General features: G+C 44.3%; 1 protein-coding gene across 1 annotated transcript; it reads right to left on the bottom strand.

Annotated features, from left to right (window-relative positions):
* Positions 1-3131: 3131 nt before the first annotated feature.
* TNNI1 (troponin I1, slow skeletal type) lies at positions 3132-18392 on the bottom strand. Its single transcript, XM_083444631.1, has 8 exons — positions 18260-18392; positions 13950-13984; positions 11578-11619; positions 10140-10271; positions 9371-9460; positions 8404-8580; positions 6311-6421; positions 3132-3758 (listed from the first exon to the last, which is right to left on the bottom strand). Exons 4-7 carry the CDS (start codon positions 10263-10265, stop codon positions 6314-6316), a joined length of 501 nt encoding a protein of 166 aa, XP_083300757.1. The 5' UTR covers positions 10266-10271; positions 11578-11619; positions 13950-13984; positions 18260-18392; the 3' UTR covers positions 3132-3758; positions 6311-6313.
* Between the last annotated feature and the right edge of the window lie 1113 nt (positions 18393-19505).

Here is a 19505-nt window from a genome sequence, read left to right as displayed (position 1 = left end):
GTACCTATTTATCTACTCACACTGGTGTGCTTTTGAACTGCTAGGTTGGCAGGAGCTGGGACCGAGCAATGGGAGCTCACCCCATTGTGTGGATTCGAACCACCAACCTGACCGGCAAGCCCAAGAGGCTCAGTGGTTTAGTCCACAGTGCCACCCGCTCCTTTTACCTTTCCCCACACAACCCTACATGCCCTCCACACCCTTTACCACTGCGTCATAACCCGTGAAAAGCCACTCTGGAAAGGGGAAAGGCCTTAGAAAGGGGAAAGGCTGGTTTTTCAATCCCTGCGTTCTCCTGTCTGAAACCCCAAAGGACTGCTGCCAGTCAGTGCAGACTCAGCAGAGTCATCTTCCTATGTTAAAGTCTGGAGAGCTTCCAGAGCAGCCTCTGGCACAGTGCATGGCTCCAGGGTGCATCTGGGAGTGCAAGAAAATGTAATGCAGAAGGCTCAAAAAGTCACGAGACCTTCAGCAAAAAATCATTAGCAACCCTCAATGAAAGACCTGCTGGTTTTTGTCTGGGATTGCCAAGAGTTATCAAGCCATCCTCACATCCTCTTTTTCATGAGTAGGTAAAATGAGAGTCATCATAGCAATCCATAGCTAAAAGCAGAAGTTGGCAAATGTGTCCTCCTTTTTGCTCTTCAAAATATGGCAAGCCTATAATCTGTGCCTATATGATATAGAGGGTGTTGCCACCTGCTGGTAATGAATGAACTTACATTTCGCCTCTTTCGTCTATGGCTTTCCAATTCAAAAACAACCTTTTCAGAATGGCAAATCAGGCAGATGGTGCCAAAGGCCAGAACTCTAATGTATCTGCCAGAGATGGATCAAATGATCAGGACAGGGAAAACTCTTTCCTCCCGCAAGGGAGATGGCTTGGCAGTAGGAGATGGCAAGGATGCAGCAACTGTGTGCAACTGGCCTCCAGTCACTGGTGTCGGGAGGGTTCTGTCTTGGGCCCGGTCTTATTCAACATCTTTATCAACGACTTGGATGATGGACTCAAGGGCATCCTGATCAAATTTGCAGATGACACCAAACTGGGAGGGGTGGCTAACACCCCAGAAGACAGGATCACACTTCAAAACGACCTTGACAGATTAGAGAACTGGGCCAAAACAAACAAGATGAATTTTAACAGGGAGAAATGTAAAGTATTGCACTTGGGCAAAAAAAATGAGAGGCACAAATACAAGATGGGTGACACCTGGCTTGAGAGCAGTACATGTGAAAAGGATCTAGGAGTCTTGGTTGACCACAAACTTGCTATGAGCCAACAGTGTGACGCGGCAGCTAAAAAAGCCAATGCAATTCTGGGCTGCATCAATAGGAGTATAGCATCTAGATCAAGGGAAGTTATAGTGCCACTGTATTCTGCTCTGGTCAGACCTCACCTGGAGTACTGTGTCCAGTTCTGGGCACCACAGTTCAAGAAGGACACTGACAAACTAGAACGTGTACAGAGGAGGGCAACCAAAATGGTCAAAGGCCTGGAAACAATGCCTTATGAGGATCGGCTAAGGGAGCTGGGCATGTTTAGCCTGGAGAAGAGGAGGTTAAGGGGTGATATGATAGCCATGTTCAAATATATAAAAGGATGTCACATAGAGGAGGGAGAAAGGTTGTTTTCTGCTGCTCCAGAGAAGCGGACACGGAGCAATGGATACAAACTACAAGAAAGAAGATTCCACCTAAACATTAGGAAGAACTTCCTGACAGTAAGAGCTGTTCGACAGTGGAATTTGCTGCCAAGGAGTGTGGTGGAGTCTCCTTCTTTGGAGGTCTTTAAGCAGAGGCTTGACAACCATATGTCAGGAGTGCTCTGATGGTGTTTCCTGCTTGGCAGGGGGTTGGACTCGATGACCCTTGTGGTCTCTTCCAACTCTATGATTCTATGATTCTATGATTCTATGATTCTAAGAAGGAGCCGATGGTGAGTGGCAGACACAGGATTGACTCCTCCAGTGTGTTTACACGGCACTGACCTTGCCATGGCCTCGCTCCTACCCTTCTCTGCCCCAGTATGCAGCAACAATGTGGGGGACATCTGGCCAGCTGAGCACTGCTGCCCCACCCCTGCTGCTCTCTGCTATAGTGACTTGTGTTGCAGTAATACTTATGATGATTATCATCTTCATCATCATCATCTATTCAACTTATACACCAGCCTATACCCAGAGGTCTCAGGATAGTTCACAACAAAACCACAACATATAAAATCAAACCAAAAGCAGTAACCCATTAACCCCATCCCCCAAAAAGCCACATTCTAAAAGGGTGTTGGATGTCAATAAGACCAGCCAAAGGCCTGGTTAAAAAAGGAATGTTTTTGCCTGGTGCCTAAAAGTGTATAATGAAGGCGCCAGGCAAGCTTCCCTGGGGAGAGCATTCCACTGCAGAGAAGGCCCGTTCTCGTGTTTCCACCCTCTGGACCTCTCGAGGAGGTGGCACATGAAGGAGGGTCTCAGAAGATGATCTCAGGGACCAGGTAGGTTCATATGGGAAGAGGCGATCCTTGAGGTATTGCAGTCCTGAGCCGTTTAAGACTTTATAGGTCAAAACCAGCACTCTGACACTTACAAAAGGTGAAGTGGTCAGAATGCTGTACCTAAACTTGTTTTCTAAAATACAGGCCTAATTCTCACCATCCTGTAGTAGCAAAGCTGTCTGGACTTTGCTTCTTCATTCGTTGGATAGGAGTGCATATTCAAAGCTCCCCCACTCAAAGTAATTCTTCCACAAAGAAATGTGATGTCGGGAAGTGGGTGGTCATATGTGATCTGAGCAGCAATTAATGCAGCAATATTGGGGAAGCATCACAGTACAAACCATGAAGCAGAATAAATCCATCACTAAGACACTATTATTGCGTCTAGAACATGTTGCGAGATACACCCACAATTAAACACCTGCCTGTAGGGCCCAGAGACAGGAGACAAAACAAAGCAAGCTGGTGCCCTATTTGTAGGGAAGCAAGAAGATGTGGAATGGGCAATATGGAAACAGTGAAATGGCTCAAGCACTTCCCACCCCCGTTAAACCTCATGATCTCGCAAGCAACAACTCAATCCACCCACCATCATGTACGGCATTCAAGGAAACTAGAAAGAAACACATTCTGTGTATTCGTCCTCAGTGCTGCTGTGTTGTTGTTTTTATTGTACAGAGAGAAGCAATCTTTGCATCGCCCCAAACTGCATGTATCAGAAGAATCAGCATGGAGAGGCCAGGGGGACTTTTTGATTGAGAAAGACAGAGCACCAAAGCTTCCCTAGCAATGACATTAACAGCATTCAGTCAGTAAGTTATAGCATCAATAGAGCCCTCTGTATGGTCAAAAGATTTGTGCAGGATGGTCATCTATGATACAGGATCCTCTTTCCTTTTGCACTTTACAGATGCATAATCTTAGACCTGGCATGCCTCTCCCTCAGCCCATAAGAGAATGCAAAGTGCCAATGATATGGCCTTGGAGGGAAGGCTGCAGTGCAAGATCATTGCAATAGTCATCATCAGGACTCCTGCTAGCAAGATGCTGGGTGCTTCCACAGGAAGCTCGATGGGCTCATGAAGGGCTGAGAGGGCATGAAGTGCAAAGTCATAGTGATCTTTTAATAATGTCTGTACATGCAGCGACTCTACAGCTAATGCAGGAAGATGAGGCAAGACGAGGGAGCACGGGGCGGGGGGTGGGGAGGAAAGAAAGAGGTGCAGGAACTGTGGGACAGGATCTTCATCTTTCCATGCAGGCCCTGGAAAAGAATGGAAAGCAATTGTTCAATTAGACTGGAGTTGGCCTCACTTACAGTGATCACACAGGCACTGTCGCTATCCTTGAAGCCTTTCCTTTGCACAAACAGCAGTGTTTAATAACAAACATTCCAAGCAAAATAAAATACTGTAACTTAAGTAACAATAAAATAGAATGCCCATCATAGTTGGACTAAGTAGCCAACACTAGGTGACAGCTGAGCGAGGACCAAAGACTAAGGAATAACGATCATTACACCCACGCTTTCTATGGCAACTGCTTTCTGCACTGCTGTACCACCCAGGTGCAAACTATGCTATGTTATTGTCAACTCTGACAGCAGAATTTCTGCTCTTCTTGTGCCAAATTTTTAATGACTGAGCGCATTTATACAGGCAATGTGTCACTGGATCCCATCACTTGGCAGTGTATTACATGTCTGTCTGCACCAAGAGCATCATGTGATGACTCCAACTGTGAGGAACTAAAACAACAACAACAACAACTAGTGCCCATTCTATCAGGCTACCTTAACTGTTTCAATCCCAGCTGGTCCTAAGTGTTGCCTCTTCCTGCCCATCCTTTTTTTCCTTTTGTGCCATGTCTTTTAGCTTGTAAGCCTGTAGGAAAGAACTGTCTTGCTACTGATCTTGTAAGCTCCTTTGGGATGCTTTTTGGATGAAGAGTGGGGTAAAATGCTTTAAATAAAAGGAAAGACAAATCTGGACCAACAGGAACCTACTGGAAGGGGCAGCAGCAGGAAGTGGGTAGGAGGAATGATAGTTGGGTTACACACAGTCATCTCACCAGTCAGGTTTTAGTTGCATGAGAAGGGAATATTTTTCCCCCTTAAGTATGAGCTGGCTGGCTATATATCCCTTCTCACAAAAGTCAGAATTCAACATAAAGGTTTTGAAAGGTGGGGGACATGAGGAGAATGTGGTCAGATTAAGTATCCAGGCTTCTTTTTGCAGTCCACACTGGTTTTCTTCATTTGCCAGCCTTAGTCCTGTTTACTCTTCCACATCTTTAGTATAGGAACGAGAGCTGAGCATGGTATAAAGAGAAGTGACTGCTGGACTGGTGATACAGATGATTTTCAGGACTTGATCCTGAATCGTACAACAACCTCCAGTACAGTCTCTAAAGTGGGGTAGCCAATGTGGTGCCCTCCAGCTCTCATTATCACTGACCTTTGGCCATACTAGCCAGGGATGATGGAAGTCGGAGCCCAACAACATATGTAGGAAAAGAGGATATAGCAGTGAGCACTGGTTAGGAAGCCAGCTGACTCCGACTGGTTCTAACGCAGTCAGTAAGATTTGGATCACTGTTTCTGACACTGAGTGGCATGCAGAAAATATGAAATCATTAAAAGCTTTGTGTCTGGACAGATATATTCAGAGATTCAAAAGTTGTTTCCCATCATTATCTCAGAGACAACGATTCAGTGCCCTGATTGGTATGTCCATAAGTCTATCAGCAAGTCAACTTTCTGAGTCCCAGTTGGCATCTTAATAGGGCACTTTCATGTTCAGGCTTGTAAACATTGTGGCAGGTATCATACCTCCTGTTTCCAAAGCTGTGAGGCTTCCACTATATTTTTTATGATTGTTGTGAGATGCAAAGCACCTTGTAGATCTGCAGTGGGGAATCTGTGATGAACACCCTCAAGAAGTTGTTGGACCCCCAACTCCCATAATCTGTAGTCAGCATGGCTAATGGTCAGAGATAGGGATGGGGAAGAAATTTGATTCAGTTCACCCTGAAAGCCAAATTTATCAATTCACACTCTCCGAAACAGTTTTGAGAATGGAAACACAGCCATCCTCCAAAATCCGCACTTATTTGGCTTTTGCAGTGCAGTTCTCCAACCAAACAAAAATTTATATGTTAGGGGGAAATGTGTATGAAAACGAACAGTGAAAATAACATACAAAAATACACTATATTAGGAGAAACTGTTTGCAAAATGTGCACATTAATAAAAACTGCATGCAAAATGTTTTTATTGGAATTTTATAGAAATTCTCACTAAAATGCGGAAACAGTTTCTGGAGGATTTTTTTTTTTTAATGCAATTTTCTGCAGAAATGTGGAGGAACCCAAAAGAAACAAAATTTACAGATCCTTCCAACCCTATTCAGGGAGTTGTAATTGAGCCCTACCTGACAGGCTACAGATACCCTATCCCTGACATATATTATCTAGTGTGTGCCCCCAAATAAGTTTGAACCTGTTTTACATAAACAGGCAGTAGTTATTAAAGAGCAAAGAAAGAAAGAAAGAAAGAAAGAAAGAAAGAAAGAAAGAAGGCACAGCCTAAACTCCCACTGTTGAATTGAACTCAACGAAGCCAGGAAAATGGTGCTGCTTGTATCTCTATGATACAATGGTTCAGTTGCCCAACATTGCCCATTGAGTGGCTTCTGCATTCAAGGAAGTATCAGTCAGGATTCGTGATGATGCTAAGACTGGAACTCTTTACCAATGATAGCAAAATTGTTGTGGACAGGAAACTAAATATATAAGAATAAATTAAGACTGTCATACTTCTCACTGTCCTGTTGGAGCTTTGGCAGCATCGAACATTTTCTTCCTGCCTTCCATTCCTGACATGGCCTCCACATTCTTACGCCAGTCACCCACTTCTACAGGACGCTCCTATAAAGAAACCAGGAACCTTACCTTAGTACCATGAGAACAGAATAGTAAAGGCAAATTCATAGCACCAGAGCTGTATGTGTATTGTGTGATCCCACCTTAACCACCAATTAGTGCAATATGGTGCACGGACTTTGGCATCTTGAGAACTCTACTTTCATTTCAAAGTTTCTAGTCCTCATGGCTCTGAAGGTGAAAGTGGGTGGGCAGTGCCCATGGCACCTCAGAATTCAGAGGGAAAAGATTAGGCAGAATTTTCAAAGGCCGTGAGTTGGGACTTTGCATTCTGCATTATAACATCTTGCCTTTCTCCAACAAATGGTAGAGGAAGTTGTCCAAATTGGCTTGGGTGTGTGTACACATATCACAGAATCCAGTGCAAATGAACATTGAATGAATGAAATTCACACATACTCAACTCTATGAGGACTATGCCTCCTCTTTGCCCACTGGCAACCCATCGTGAGCAGACATTGCCATGCCCAAGATTAAAGGTTTGCATGTTGAGTAAAATGTGTTTGTGCAGACGTTCAGAAAGTCTAATCCTGAGTTTTGCCCTCTTAAGGTGGAAGCCAATAATATCAAGCTGGCCAAATATAATCACAGCTAAACATGGAGTTTTCAGTTGATGTTTTAATCATTGTTTTGCTAAGGTTTTCATTGTTTTAAGTTGGTTGTTTCATTGTGCATTATATATCTTATGGTTATCTGTAATCTGCCTTATGAGGGCTACACCCTATGAGGTAGCCTAATAATATCCAAAGAGGCCAGGCTCATCACAAACATGCACTGACCACCACATTTTCCCAGCATGCCCCAGTGCATGCAGAAAACATTATCTAAACCAGCATTTCCAAGCCTGATAGCCTCCAGATGTATTGGACTACAACTTCCATCAGCCCCAGCCAGCATGGCCAATGGTCAGGAGAGATGGGAGCTATAGGTCAGAATATCTGAAGGCTACCAAGTTGGGTGAAGCTGATGCCAGGCTCCCTTCAGGCTGGGAAGCAACACACACCCTTAGATGTTTGGAAAGAGAGACCCACACTGGTGTTCAGGGAGCTTAGCATGCTCTGTTAACCATGGGATACTTTGAGTATCAGGTTCAAGGCATCTTCTGAGCCTAAATGGCATTGTGCCAGAGTTTGGGCCAGTGTTTGGCAGGCACACCAGAGTCTGGGCCAGCTCCTTATCAGGAATTTACCCCATGCTGACATTTTTTCAGATCTGAATGACTTTATGAGTAATAAAGACAAAGAGTCAGAACATTAAAATTTGCTTCCTCCATATGCAAGCTTGCAAAACACACTGTATGTGTAGTGAGCTCCTCTACTTATTATGAAATAGTTTCTGTTAACTACTGATATTGGGAAAGCTAATATTCAAAACAGATCCCCATATGCTGGCCCAAGCAGTGATTTTTCCTCCTAAGAAAAGCAAAGTGTGAAGACTTTCAGCTCACATGAAAGCAGCTTACAAATATTACCATCATGATAGTGATCACTTGGTGTGGGAAGACCTGGGTTCAGCAGCCGTCATCCATGATTTCAGCCATTAAATATGTGTACAGCTGCCACAAATGAACTATTTCAAAAGTGCTTAGCACAACTCTTCAAACAGCTAAATCAATCATGAACTGTCTTGACTGCGAGTCAAAACAAGACATAGTAGAAAGGTCAGCATGAGTAGATGTACCAACCACAGATAATGAGCAGCTCAAATAAACCATCTCCCACAGAGGTGTCTGGCCATGTGTCAAGATTGAGAAAGCCTGGCCTCAGTTTTCCATGCTCTGGTGTCCTCCAATTTGGACTATTTGAATGTGCTCCATGTGGGACTTCTTTAGCAACTGCTCCCTTCAATTTACATGGTTGGGAATATCCAAAGCATAGCATTATCATGCTACCATGCAGCCAGTTGAAAGAAGGTCAGCACACAGGTAAACATTTCCTCCATAATCACTTTAAGAAGCAACCACTGACCTTCTCGGTGTCCTCCTTTTTGACAGACTTGAGGTTGGCTCTCAAGTCCATGGATACTTTGTGCTTAGAGCCAAGCAGAGCCCTAAGCATAGCGTCAGCAGAGACACGGACCCTCCGCAAGGGAGGACGTTTGAATTTCCCCCGAAGGTCAAGTACCTTCAGTTTCAGGTCTTTAATCTGCAGAACAGGAGATCAGAAAAGAAGCCTCATAAGGTCATCAACGGGCATGCAAGATCTAAGGTTAAGTTGGTCAAGCCTTTTTTTCTAAACAGGAAGGAGTTCGTGTGATCGGACTATCTTTCTCTGCTGCAGGTATGGATGCTCTGGAAATCCCCTAGTGCTAACAGTGAGCGCTCACACCTTCCTTTGTGGGTGCCCTTTGCGGGACTGCGTGCAGCACCTGGGTCACATGGGACACACCAGCTGGTTGGGCTGGTCCGCCTCCCTGTGCTAGTCATTGGAGGTTCCCGCCAAACCTCAGTTAACCAATCAGCTCCGCTGGGAGGTGGGGCCAGTTGCATAAATAGGAGGCAGAGCCATCAGCAAACATGCATTCGGCTCCAGAGAGGCATTCCTGGGGGCAGTTTCACACCTGAATCTTTTGCCATGATCAAACAAAATAGAAAAAGCACACGGGTCTCCTTTTCCCACTTTCTTTGTGCACTTTATTAAGCAGCTTCTGCACCAGGAACAGCAAACCTGAGAATGTCAGGAGAGCTTCTGCATGGTGAAAAACTAGAACACATGATCAGCCTAAGGCCTTCATTAAAAAAAATATATTCTAGAATGGTTATAGATGCTCCAGGAGGTGGTGAATTTTCCTATTTTCAGTTCAAACCAGAGATCTCCACCTCCATTCTCTCAGGCCTAACTGCCCTAAGAACCATGTCCTGAGCCCAAGAATACAACAATACACTTTTACTGTTATATTGTGAAGATTGCAGCAGATGTCATTTTGTTTTCTTACCTCCCGCATGTTGTGGTTACATTTTGCTTCAATGTCATATCGCTCCTCATCCACAACATCCACCTTCTCATGTAGCTCTCTGCACAGATCCTAGAGAGAGAGGTTAAAAGGAAAAATGGTGAGCCGGCATTTTTCTCCAGGACTAGTTTTGATAGAACTACTACACAAGAAGGCATTTCCTTTTCCTTCTTATCTGGAAGATATGGTGTATTTTTGTCCTGGGGGAAGTCTCTCAACAGCAAATTTGACAAAGAAAGAAAAAGAAACCAGATGAAAATAAAAATAAAACATCAGCTGACATTAATAGTACAACAACCGTCAATACAAACCATCTCAGTTTAAACATATAAATTGATATATTCCCCTTGAGACAGTTCCTTTAAGCACTTCAAAGCTCTAGTCTAAATAAGAACATCTCCAGTGTGAAGGAAGAGACTTCTTATCCACCTCTGGCTGCATCTACACAGTTATTTTAAAAATGCTCTATAAATGCTCTGCGGGGAGGGGGGGACATTTCAAAGCTCACAGTGGAAAATTTCATAGAGTTCCAATTTCAGCTCTGCAACACCATCTGGTGTCACAGTGTTATAATGCATTTTTAACGTTTTATTTTTACTAATGTAGCTGAGTCCAAAGGCAAAAAAATACAGCACAAGCTGGAGACCTAACTCCTAGTATGGCTCATCAGAGCTCCATAATGCTCAACAACATCAGCAAGTCTTCAGAAGCCATCTCTACTTCCACACAGTTCCCTCAACCAAGAGAGTACCTGGAGTTGGGCAAACGAAAGTCCGCTGGTGTGCAGAGGTGTGACCCTCTCTGCCAAATACCTCTCCTTTTCTCCTTGTTTGTCCACTTGCTCTTGTTCCCACTGTTCTTTAGCTTTAGCCAGCATCAAACTCTGAGACAAAGAAGTGAAAGCATTTGAAATTTGTAGGCTTTGAGGTTTTGTTTCTCTTTCCCCCACCAACGCCCCCCTCCCCTGCTCTGTTGGCTGCCTGTTTATTTTGGAAGGCATGGAGTCTGCAGCAGTTGGTGTGATGGTCGGTAGGGCATTGAATGTTTGCAGCTCAGGGTGAGAGCCTGTGCAGTCGAAATACTGATGAGATGAAGTTCCTCACTGCTGTTCAGAGGGAGAATCTTATTGGCACACAGCTCCCCCACCCTATCTGTGCAGTCCCCATGAGGGAGGTGGAGTAGGAGATTCATCTTATTATGATTCCAGGAGGTCTGCCCAGCTGCCTTTGTCATACAAAGTGACTGGATGGGATTTTATACTGAGGGATAAGGATGACTGTGTGTTTGTTTACAGGGAATCAGGCAGAGGGCCTTCTCGGCAGTGGCACCCACCCTGTGGAATGCCCTCCCATCAGATGTCAAGGAAATAAACAATTGACTTTTATAAGACATCTGAAGGCAGCCCTGTTTAGGGAAGTTTTTAATGTTTGATGTTTTATCCCTTTATTTTTATTATTATTAATATTCTGTTGGGAGCCGCCCAGTGTGGCTGGGGAAACCCAGCCACATGGGCGGGGTATAAATAAATTATTAGTAGTAGTAGTATTTGTGGGTGTTACTAATTAATAGTATAATGTTTATTTCAATAGGTTGTTACTTGATTATTATTGTATTGTACAGTGGTACCTCTGGTTAAGAACTCGTTCCAGAGGTCCGTTCTTAACCTGAAACTGTTCTTAACCTGAAGCACCACTTTAGCTAATGGGGCCTCCTGCTGCCGCCGAGCCACCAGAGCACGATTTCTGTTCTCATCCTGAAGCAAAGTTCTTAACCCAAGGTACTATTTCTGGGTTAGCGGAGTCTGTAACCTGAAGTGTATGTAACCTGAGGTACCACTGTATTTGTTTTCTGTTTTGTACATTGCTTTGTCTTGTATTTAATTTTTACATCACTTTGAGATTTTTTAAAATTAAGACAAGTTCTAAATAAAAGAAAAGGACAAGAAGAGGGATCCTTCAAAACATCATATATATTTTTAAATCAGTGCTACCATATTTTCTGAGGTGTGAGTTCTATCATAGGTCAATGCAAACATCTCATAGGCTTCCCCTACAATGCGCAAGGTGGAATTCCTACACAATCCCCAACATTTGCTTAGGATAGCTTCTCTTGTGTGCAGCTCACTTTAACAAAAGCACTGTAGCTGGTTTGCGACCTCTGTGAGGATCTAGGGTCGCATCCCGACTCACCTTCAAAAGGAGTTTGCGCGAGGCTGTGATTTTGGATTTCCTCTGAAGGAGAAAGACGAATACGTAAATAAAAGGAAACCACTTTAAAGCAAATACATTATGCAATCAGTTGCAGTTGCACAGAAAAATAAAAAAGAATCCAGGAGCAACACTTACCTCCCTGCGGAAGTTCATTTGGGTGGAGGAATAAAGACAGGAGAAAGCAGAATGAATATGACGAATATAAACCTCTGCTCAAGAGAAGAATAGAATTGCTACTGTATGGAAAAGTAAACCCATCACACCTCTACTCCCCACTAATCCAGAGATTTCCAGAAGAAGTTGGAATTTCCCTACCCTCCCTATGCTGTATTTTGGGTCACAAATTGTTTTGGGAAGTGTAGATTTGGAAGGTTCACCTCAAAATGTGAATCAAACTGAATTCCCACCCTCATCCCTAGTGAGAAGACCTTATCTGGGAATATGGCTGTTTTGCTTTCATTTAGACAAGTGATTTAGATGATATACAGTATTTCTCTACAGTTCAGCTGTTCTTGGACCCAAATTAAACATGGCACATTCTCACAGGGTTTTCCATAAAAGAGACGCATCCTATTTTATACGTTGACATAGATGTCCACAGCTGTTCTCAAACCTAGAGATCCCCACTTTATGGTCACATCTACTAGTGGGATCATGGATTAGTTGTCAGTGGGCGAGCTGTGCTACTCTTCCAGTAGTGGACGATGACATCCCTGAAACAAAAGGGCTGAATGGACTGGCTAGCTCCAGCCTAAGGGGAGGAGAAAAGGCACAATTCCTTTGGCAAATCCCATTTTAGAACTGTGCCTCTAAGCCTGGGAAGTGTAGGTTCTTCTCTGCCATCTAGTGGCTGATTTGTAGAAGTGGTTTGTAATTCTAACTAATGCTCTCAAAACTCAAAATTCTCTTTTATAAGTAAACTCGCTAGGCAGCCTCTGAATATTTGGTATTCAGCCAATGATCACTGAGTTCAAAATTTCATATCTTACCCTTGATATCTGACTGTATTTGACATGCAATGGCGTTTTGAATTTGGCAGAATTGGAAACTAATGCCTGATAGCTATTATTTCAGACTTTCTACCTTTGGGGAGAGGGACCCGGGTGGCGCTGTGGGTAAAAGCCTCAGCGCCTAGGACTTGCCGATCGAAAGGTCGGCGGTTCGAATCCCCGCGGCGGGGTGCGCTCCCGGCGCTCGGTCCCAGCGCCTGCCAACCTAGCAGTTCAAAAGCACCCTCGGGTGCAAGTAGATAAATAGGGACCGCTTACTAGCGGGAAGGTAAACGGCATTTCCGTGTGCGGCTCTGGCTCGCCAGAGCAGCGATGTCACACTGGCCACGTGACCCAGAAGTGTCTTCGGACAGCGCTGGCCCTTGGCCTCTTTGAGTGAGATGGGCGCACAACCCTAGAGTCTGTCAAGACTGGCCCGTACGGGCAGGGGTACCTTTACCTTTACCTTTACCTTTGGGGAATACTTTCCTCTTTATATTCTCTGTGGTTAGACTGATGCCAAACCTTTAGAGCACTCTTATACCACGTCAACAATGATGGCTGCCCCCAAAGAACCCTGGGAACAGTAATTCATCAAGGGTCCTGATGAATCCCCAGCATCCTTAACTAACTCTATTTCTCATGATCCTTTGTGGCGAATATATGGCTGTTGAAGTGGTATATGTGAGCTTTAAATGTAAGATGTGACCTACAACAGAACCTTTGAACTTCGCAGAGAAATTAAGAGGCATGCTCAGTTCACACTAGACAGTGTTTGAGGACACTATTGCCCACTGCGACATGATAGTGTGCCCTGGCTTATGTCTGAGCTGGCATGCATAGGATTGCACTAGAGCAAATCTTGATATGGCACTGGTCATAGGATTGCTACTGAAAGCAGTAGCCCTGTATCACGTTCTGTTTTCCTCCCACTGGTTGGCTCCTATGCCCACAACTATTAGGCTTGAAAAATGCCTCCTATGGAAGCCAATGGAAGATTTCGTTCACCCTAATTGCAGCAGGGAAGGAGCAATTGGAGGCTGCAGTTGGGGTGGGAAGTATTAACCATTGCTTTACCAGTCTGGTTGCCCAAAACTGCCCTTCCCTTATGGCAATTAGGCTTGAAAAAAGCCTTCTATTTGGCTAAAATAGAAGGCTTCTTTCAAGCCTACTGACATCTTTTTCAGCAGCATTCCTCAGGACAAGTCTCCCAAATCTAGTTCCACTCTAAGTGCCAGATGTCATGCATGAGTTAATTTAGGCCAAAGTCAGAAGAGGAATCCAGGAAACAAGATCCAAACTAGATGTAAATAGAGGACACCTCAAGTGGCGGCAGGTAGACGTGATTGTTGTTTATCTTACTTACTGTTCAGGCATTGTGCAGTTGAATTGTGTGCCTACAATTTGAAAGAAAAAGAATCAGCAATAAAGAATGAAACTGAAACCTAACCTTCGAACACCAGCAGAAGTTCAGGGTCAGCCCTACATTCATATAAACATATAGTAATTTTATTTGCATGTTGCCATTCCATAGTTCAAACCATGCTCAAGGTGGCTTATAACATGAAAAAATACATAGTGGCTATATAACAAAAGTAGTCAAAACCAATAAATAAAACATCAAAATACCAAAAGCAAGTTGAACAATTTGCGCATGCATTATAATAAGATCTACAATAAAGATACAGAAAATTAATGCCAATAACAGCAACAACCCCTTAACAAAACCCCCTAAACAATACCCCAGCCCAAGAGCCTATTTGGCAGCCTCAGCTTTTGTAGCTGGAGTCAGTCCGGGCCCCACCCTCCAGGTGCAAAAAGGCCTACAAGGCAGGGAGCAGTTTCTCCAGGACTCACAACCAAGGTGGCCTCTGGCCTCTTCAGCAGCCTCAGCTTTTGTAGCTGGAGTCCGTCAGGGCACCACCGGCCCAGGGCCTACCCATAAGACAGAGTGAGATGGACAGCTCAAGTGGTGGATGCTGGTAGGGTGCATCTAGCTGTGGGGTGGACCAGAAGTGTGAGTGCCACACAGCCTCCCCAAAGCTAACCCTTCCACCTTCAGATGAGGTGGTGGACCTGCATCGTCTGTGTAGAAGTAAGATTTATCTGTCAGTCCAGTCAGCTTCTGTATGTGGAAGAGTGTGTGTGTGTGTGTGTGTGTGTGTGTACGCACGCCATCTTGCAAAACGGCCTCAGGCATTTCGAAAAGGCAGGTTTTGAATAACAACAATCTGTTGAAGCAGCAATTAAGCTTCCAATGTGTTTATATAATGTTTAATCTCTTGGTAATCAATAACACTAGAATCAGAGAATCAGAGACCCCAAGGGTCTAACCCCCCCCAGTCCAACCCCCTGATATACAGGAATCTTTGTTTGTAGTGTTTCTGCAAAACTTTATGGCGCTAAGCCAATGATAAAACTGCAGAGTGCCAGTGGGTCCAGACCTCATTATTCTGTCTAAAGATCAGGCATCCCCAACCTGTGGTCCTCCAGATGTTTTGGCCTACAACTCCCATGATCCCTAGCTAACAGGACCAGTGGGCAGGGATGATGGGAATTGTAGTCCAAAACATCTGGAGGGCCAAAGATTGGGGATGCCTGTTCTAGATGGCTAGAGATGATGGGGATACCTTCCCCCTACAGGTGCTGCCTGGTGCTGCTACCCCAAATCCAAAGAGTAGTCACAGACTCACATAACCTAGTTGTACCTATTTGGTCCTACCTTTTAAATGTCAGGTCGCGCACACTCTGTATATTGTGTATCCTTGGAACAGCATTTAGACTATATGGATGGCTTGTTCCAATTAACTCCTGGTAAAATCATTCCACCAGTTATTAGAGGCCCACTAACTGAAGATGCAGTGAGAGATTTTACTTTCTTGGGCTCCATGATCACTGCAGATGGTGACAGCAGTCACAAAATTAAAAGACGCCTACTCCTTGGGAGAAAAGCAATGGCAAACCTAGACAGCGTCTTAAAAAGCAGAGACATCACCTTGCCAAAAAAGGTCCGTATAGTTAAAGCTATGGTTTTCCCAGTAGTGATGTATGGAAGTGAGAGCGGGACCATAAAGAAGGCTGATCGCTGAAGAATTGATGCTTTTGAATTATGGTGCTGGAGGAGACTCTTGAGAGTCTCATGAACTGCAAGAAGATCAAACATATCCATTCTTAAGGAAATCAGCCCTGAGTGCTCACTGGAAGGACAGATCCTGAAGCTGAGGCTCCAATACTTTGGCCACCTCATGAGAAAAGAAGACTCCCTGGAAAAGACCCTGATGTTGGGAAAGATTGAGGGCACAAGAAGAAGGGGACGACAGAGGACAAGATGGCTGGACAGTGTTCTCGAAGCTACAAACATGAGTCTGACCAAACTGCGGGAGGCAGTGGAAGACAGGAGTGCCTGGCCTGCTCTGGTCCATGGGGTCACAAAGAGTCGGACACGACTAAACGACTAAACAACAACAACAAACAAACAACAAACAACAACAACAAACTGAAGATGCAAAAAATAATAATAAATACAATTGTCCCACACAAGGTGCTAAGAAAAATGAGGTCCTAGGCAACCCAGGTGACCTTTTTCTACCTCTGCTGAGGCATTTCCCATGCTATTCCAAGTTGAATCATCTAAATGCGTAAGAGGCAGGGAGAAGCAGTAGACACAAAACAGCCTAGCATCTGATCAAATTAGAGACTTCTGCTCAAGATGGAGCATTACTCTCCCAGAACGTGTCTGATAGCCAGCACACCTCTATTGTTTACTTTTTTGGACCTTCTGCTGCCATGGAGAGAGATACTAGCAAAGCTGTGATGTACAGGAGGTCAGCCTCAAATTAAGGGAGCAAGAAATGCCATAGGCAGGAGGGTGTGCCATGTCAAGCGTATCTACAATTCAGCAACTTGGCTTCAAGGGTTTAGCTACTTCTCGAATGCTAATCACCCACAACCCCTCTCAGTTCCTCAATTTTTACAAAATTATTTCTGTTGACTAATACTTTGGAGGGTAAGATAAGGAACTTCCCCGAGAGGGATCAAGTATGTGAAAATCCAAGTCTTAAAATACATGAGCCTTAGATAAATGCCCACATTCAAATTTCAAATGTCTTTTTTAAAAAAATAAAAATTCAATTCTAATTCATAATGCTTTTTTTTATTTCACTTTTGCATTCCCTTAAGAAGCTGGTTTACACTCAGATTATTCGAAGCTTTCCTGCATCTGAGCAACTTTATAGGTAGCATAATAGATTTAAGAGCTCCAAATTCCCTGCAGCGTACTAGCTCCGAAACCATTCTAAATAAATGTAAAGTAAATGTAAAATGGAGAATTTGATTGTAGTGAAACCCATGGTTCACAGGATTCCTTTGACTATAGGGCTGAAGGTGGCTTTGAATATTGTAGTATTTCTAATACTGCTGCATACTTGGTGATATCACCATTTTGCATCCATAATTTAACCATAGAATTTCTTTTGTTCAGCTGCAAAAGCCTCATTTTCATTCCTACTCTCTAAATGGTTTGACACCACTTTGATGGCTCATATATATGCCTGCTTTTTGCTCAGCAGCTTCTACCTTTAAGTCATTCAGCGCATCCGTGCAGCTCATGTCTTCCACAAATAAGATATCTATTCATAAGAACATACGAAAGGTCCTCCCGTCTCAGACCCAATGCCCATCTAGTCTAGCATCCTATTCTCACAGTGGCCAACCAGATGTCTGTGAGAAACCCACTGGAAGGAGTTGAGCACGGCAGCATTCTTCCCACTTGTGATTCGTAGCTATTGATAGCCTCATGCTCCATAAATGTCACTTGGGAAAAGGTATGGAACTTGTGGAATACACATCTGTGACTGTCTCATTTTGCTCTTTCAAATGAATTGTCCCAGTGCTCTCCGTATCACTATGGATGGCATTCAGAAACAGTTCTTCCAGTTTAGTTTCTGGTAGACAAATTACCCTGGCATAAGCAAAGTTCTCTCGAAGTTCTGTTGGGAGTCAGCAGATTTGTTTGACACCACCATGGTATTAACAAAATGTTAAGTATCCGCAATGAAATAGACAGAGAAGGCAACTTGAGCATAGACTTTTATAGATGCACTCACCACAAACGGAGACATAAAAATAATTAGCATCATTTCTGCACCTGTCATCTACAAGGGAGCTGGAATTTGGTGTGGGAGAAAGTCAATTTGTTTTTTCAGAGTTCCCATTTCCCCAAGAGCCTATTGGATCCTTTTAGACACCCAGTCCCCTCGTGCAATGCCTTTTCCATCAGGGAATCTGATCACTGCCATCTGCTCTGGGGAATTTTCATAAGCATTTCTCTTCAGATCTAACGCTTCACCAACCGAAACCTGCCCTTAAGCTTCTGGCTAATCTATCTGCCTAGTATTTGCAAAGTGCTCCGAGATTGAAAAGGGGAGGAAAAAAACCCATCTCCACCAGCCTGTGTCTGCATTAGTGCCTACATGCCATTGGCACTGCAAGTGTAATTGGTTTTAATGGCAGTTGCCTAGGTGCATCCCCTACAAAGCTCCTGCTCAACCAGCTGGTGTTCTCATTGCCTTGAGCAAAATAAGGTGGTGATTTCTTTCTCTGTGCTCCAACCTATAAATCAACACATGACTACCTCCCGCCCCAAGGCTAACCCTTTGATGAAAACACCTTACCTAGCGCAGTCCAGGCGGGAGGGAGGTGCTGGCTGAAGGATGGAAGATTTCAGACTGTGAGGAGATGAGGAAAGGATGGGGGTATTAAGCTGCAGCCAGACCGCAACTGGTCAGTAAAAATAGAACAGATACAGATACCCTTCTGGGACGCCTGCATTCACAGAGCAAGAGGCGATGTCTAGAGATGCAGCAGACCACACACCCACACATTGTGTATACATTACGTGTGCACACTTTGCGCTGCGTTATAATGAGAGTGGGGGAGCTTTTCCAGCCTGAGGGCCACATTCTCTCATGAGCAACGTTGCAGGGGCCACATGCCAGCAGTGGATGGGTCAGGGATATGACTCTTGCCTCCATACAGTAGGTTGCATTCTGGCCATGCAAAAGTCAGAGGTTTCTAAATGCCATCCTTCTTTCTTCCAAGCAGACAAGCAGGAGGCATGATTGCTGCTCAAGGCACTGAAAGTCCAGGAAAGGTTATGGCCTGGAAAGACGTGCAGGAGAGTTAAGGAAGCCAAACAGAGAGAGAGACCTGGGGGGCTTTTGGCCCCCAGTGTTGAGGTTCCTCACCCCCCATTTTACACCTCTGCATTGCATCCCCTGTGTACTCTGACTAGTGTACAAGGCACACATAACTTCTGCTCACATACTAAAAGCTCTGGACACACTCAGAACAGGACACTGCAAGACACGGTTGATAAGAACAGTCAGTGAGCGGAAAATGAGGAGAGTGGATTACTCAGGATTGGATTAGTCCCCCAACTTCTAGGTTGTTCTTTTTCTCAATTTGGATCAAAGCTTAAAAAAAAATGGGGGGGGAGGGAGTGGACACATCAAAACACAGCATTTCATGAGGATAAATATGGATTATACAGCTAATGTCCTGTGTGCACTGCCTCCCAAGCCAGCAAGGTGAATGTTCTGGATGCAGAGGGGAACAAGGTTTTGATCAACAATCAAGAGGCCATAATTGATTGCTAGATGCAGCCTTTGCTGAGAACCTCAGTCCCTTCCTGCAGGGGAGCTCACTCTTTTGTCTCTAAAGCGGGTAGACTAGGGGCCCCTCAGGGTGGGGAGGAGGCCTTTGCACCTGTTTCCCTGGCTATTTTTGGAGCACATATGAGGAGAACACAGCTCTATAGTCCAAGGAGGACAATGCTTGGCATTTTAATCCATGTTGCTATTATGGTGCGGGCAGAGAATACAGGAAAGATATTCAAAGGCAGGGACAGGAGTGGAGAGC

This window comes from Podarcis tiliguerta (genome assembly GCF_965153285.1).
Source record: "Podarcis tiliguerta genome assembly, chromosome: 6".
Lineage (NCBI taxonomy): Eukaryota > Metazoa > Chordata > Lepidosauria > Squamata > Lacertidae > Podarcis > Podarcis tiliguerta.
The sequence above is the reverse complement of the archived record's forward strand: the minus strand, read 5'-3'. Positions and strand labels throughout refer to the sequence as shown.

What these genes read in the sequence shown, in the direction of transcription:
- TNNI1 (XM_083444631.1), bottom strand. Translation starts at nt 10,265, where the DNA reads ATGCTGGCTAAAGCTAAAGAACAGTGGGAACAAGAGCAAGTGGACAAA. An exon ending in GTAACCACAACATGCGGGAG is followed by an intron (nt 8,581 to 9,370) that starts GTAAGAAAACAA and finishes CCTGTTCTGCAG; the next exon opens with ATTAAAGACCTGAAACTGAA. An exon ending in AAAAGGAGGACACCGAGAAG is followed by an intron (nt 6,422 to 8,403) that starts GTCAGTGGTTGC and finishes GTTTCTTTATAG; the next exon opens with GAGCGTCCTGTAGAAGTGGG.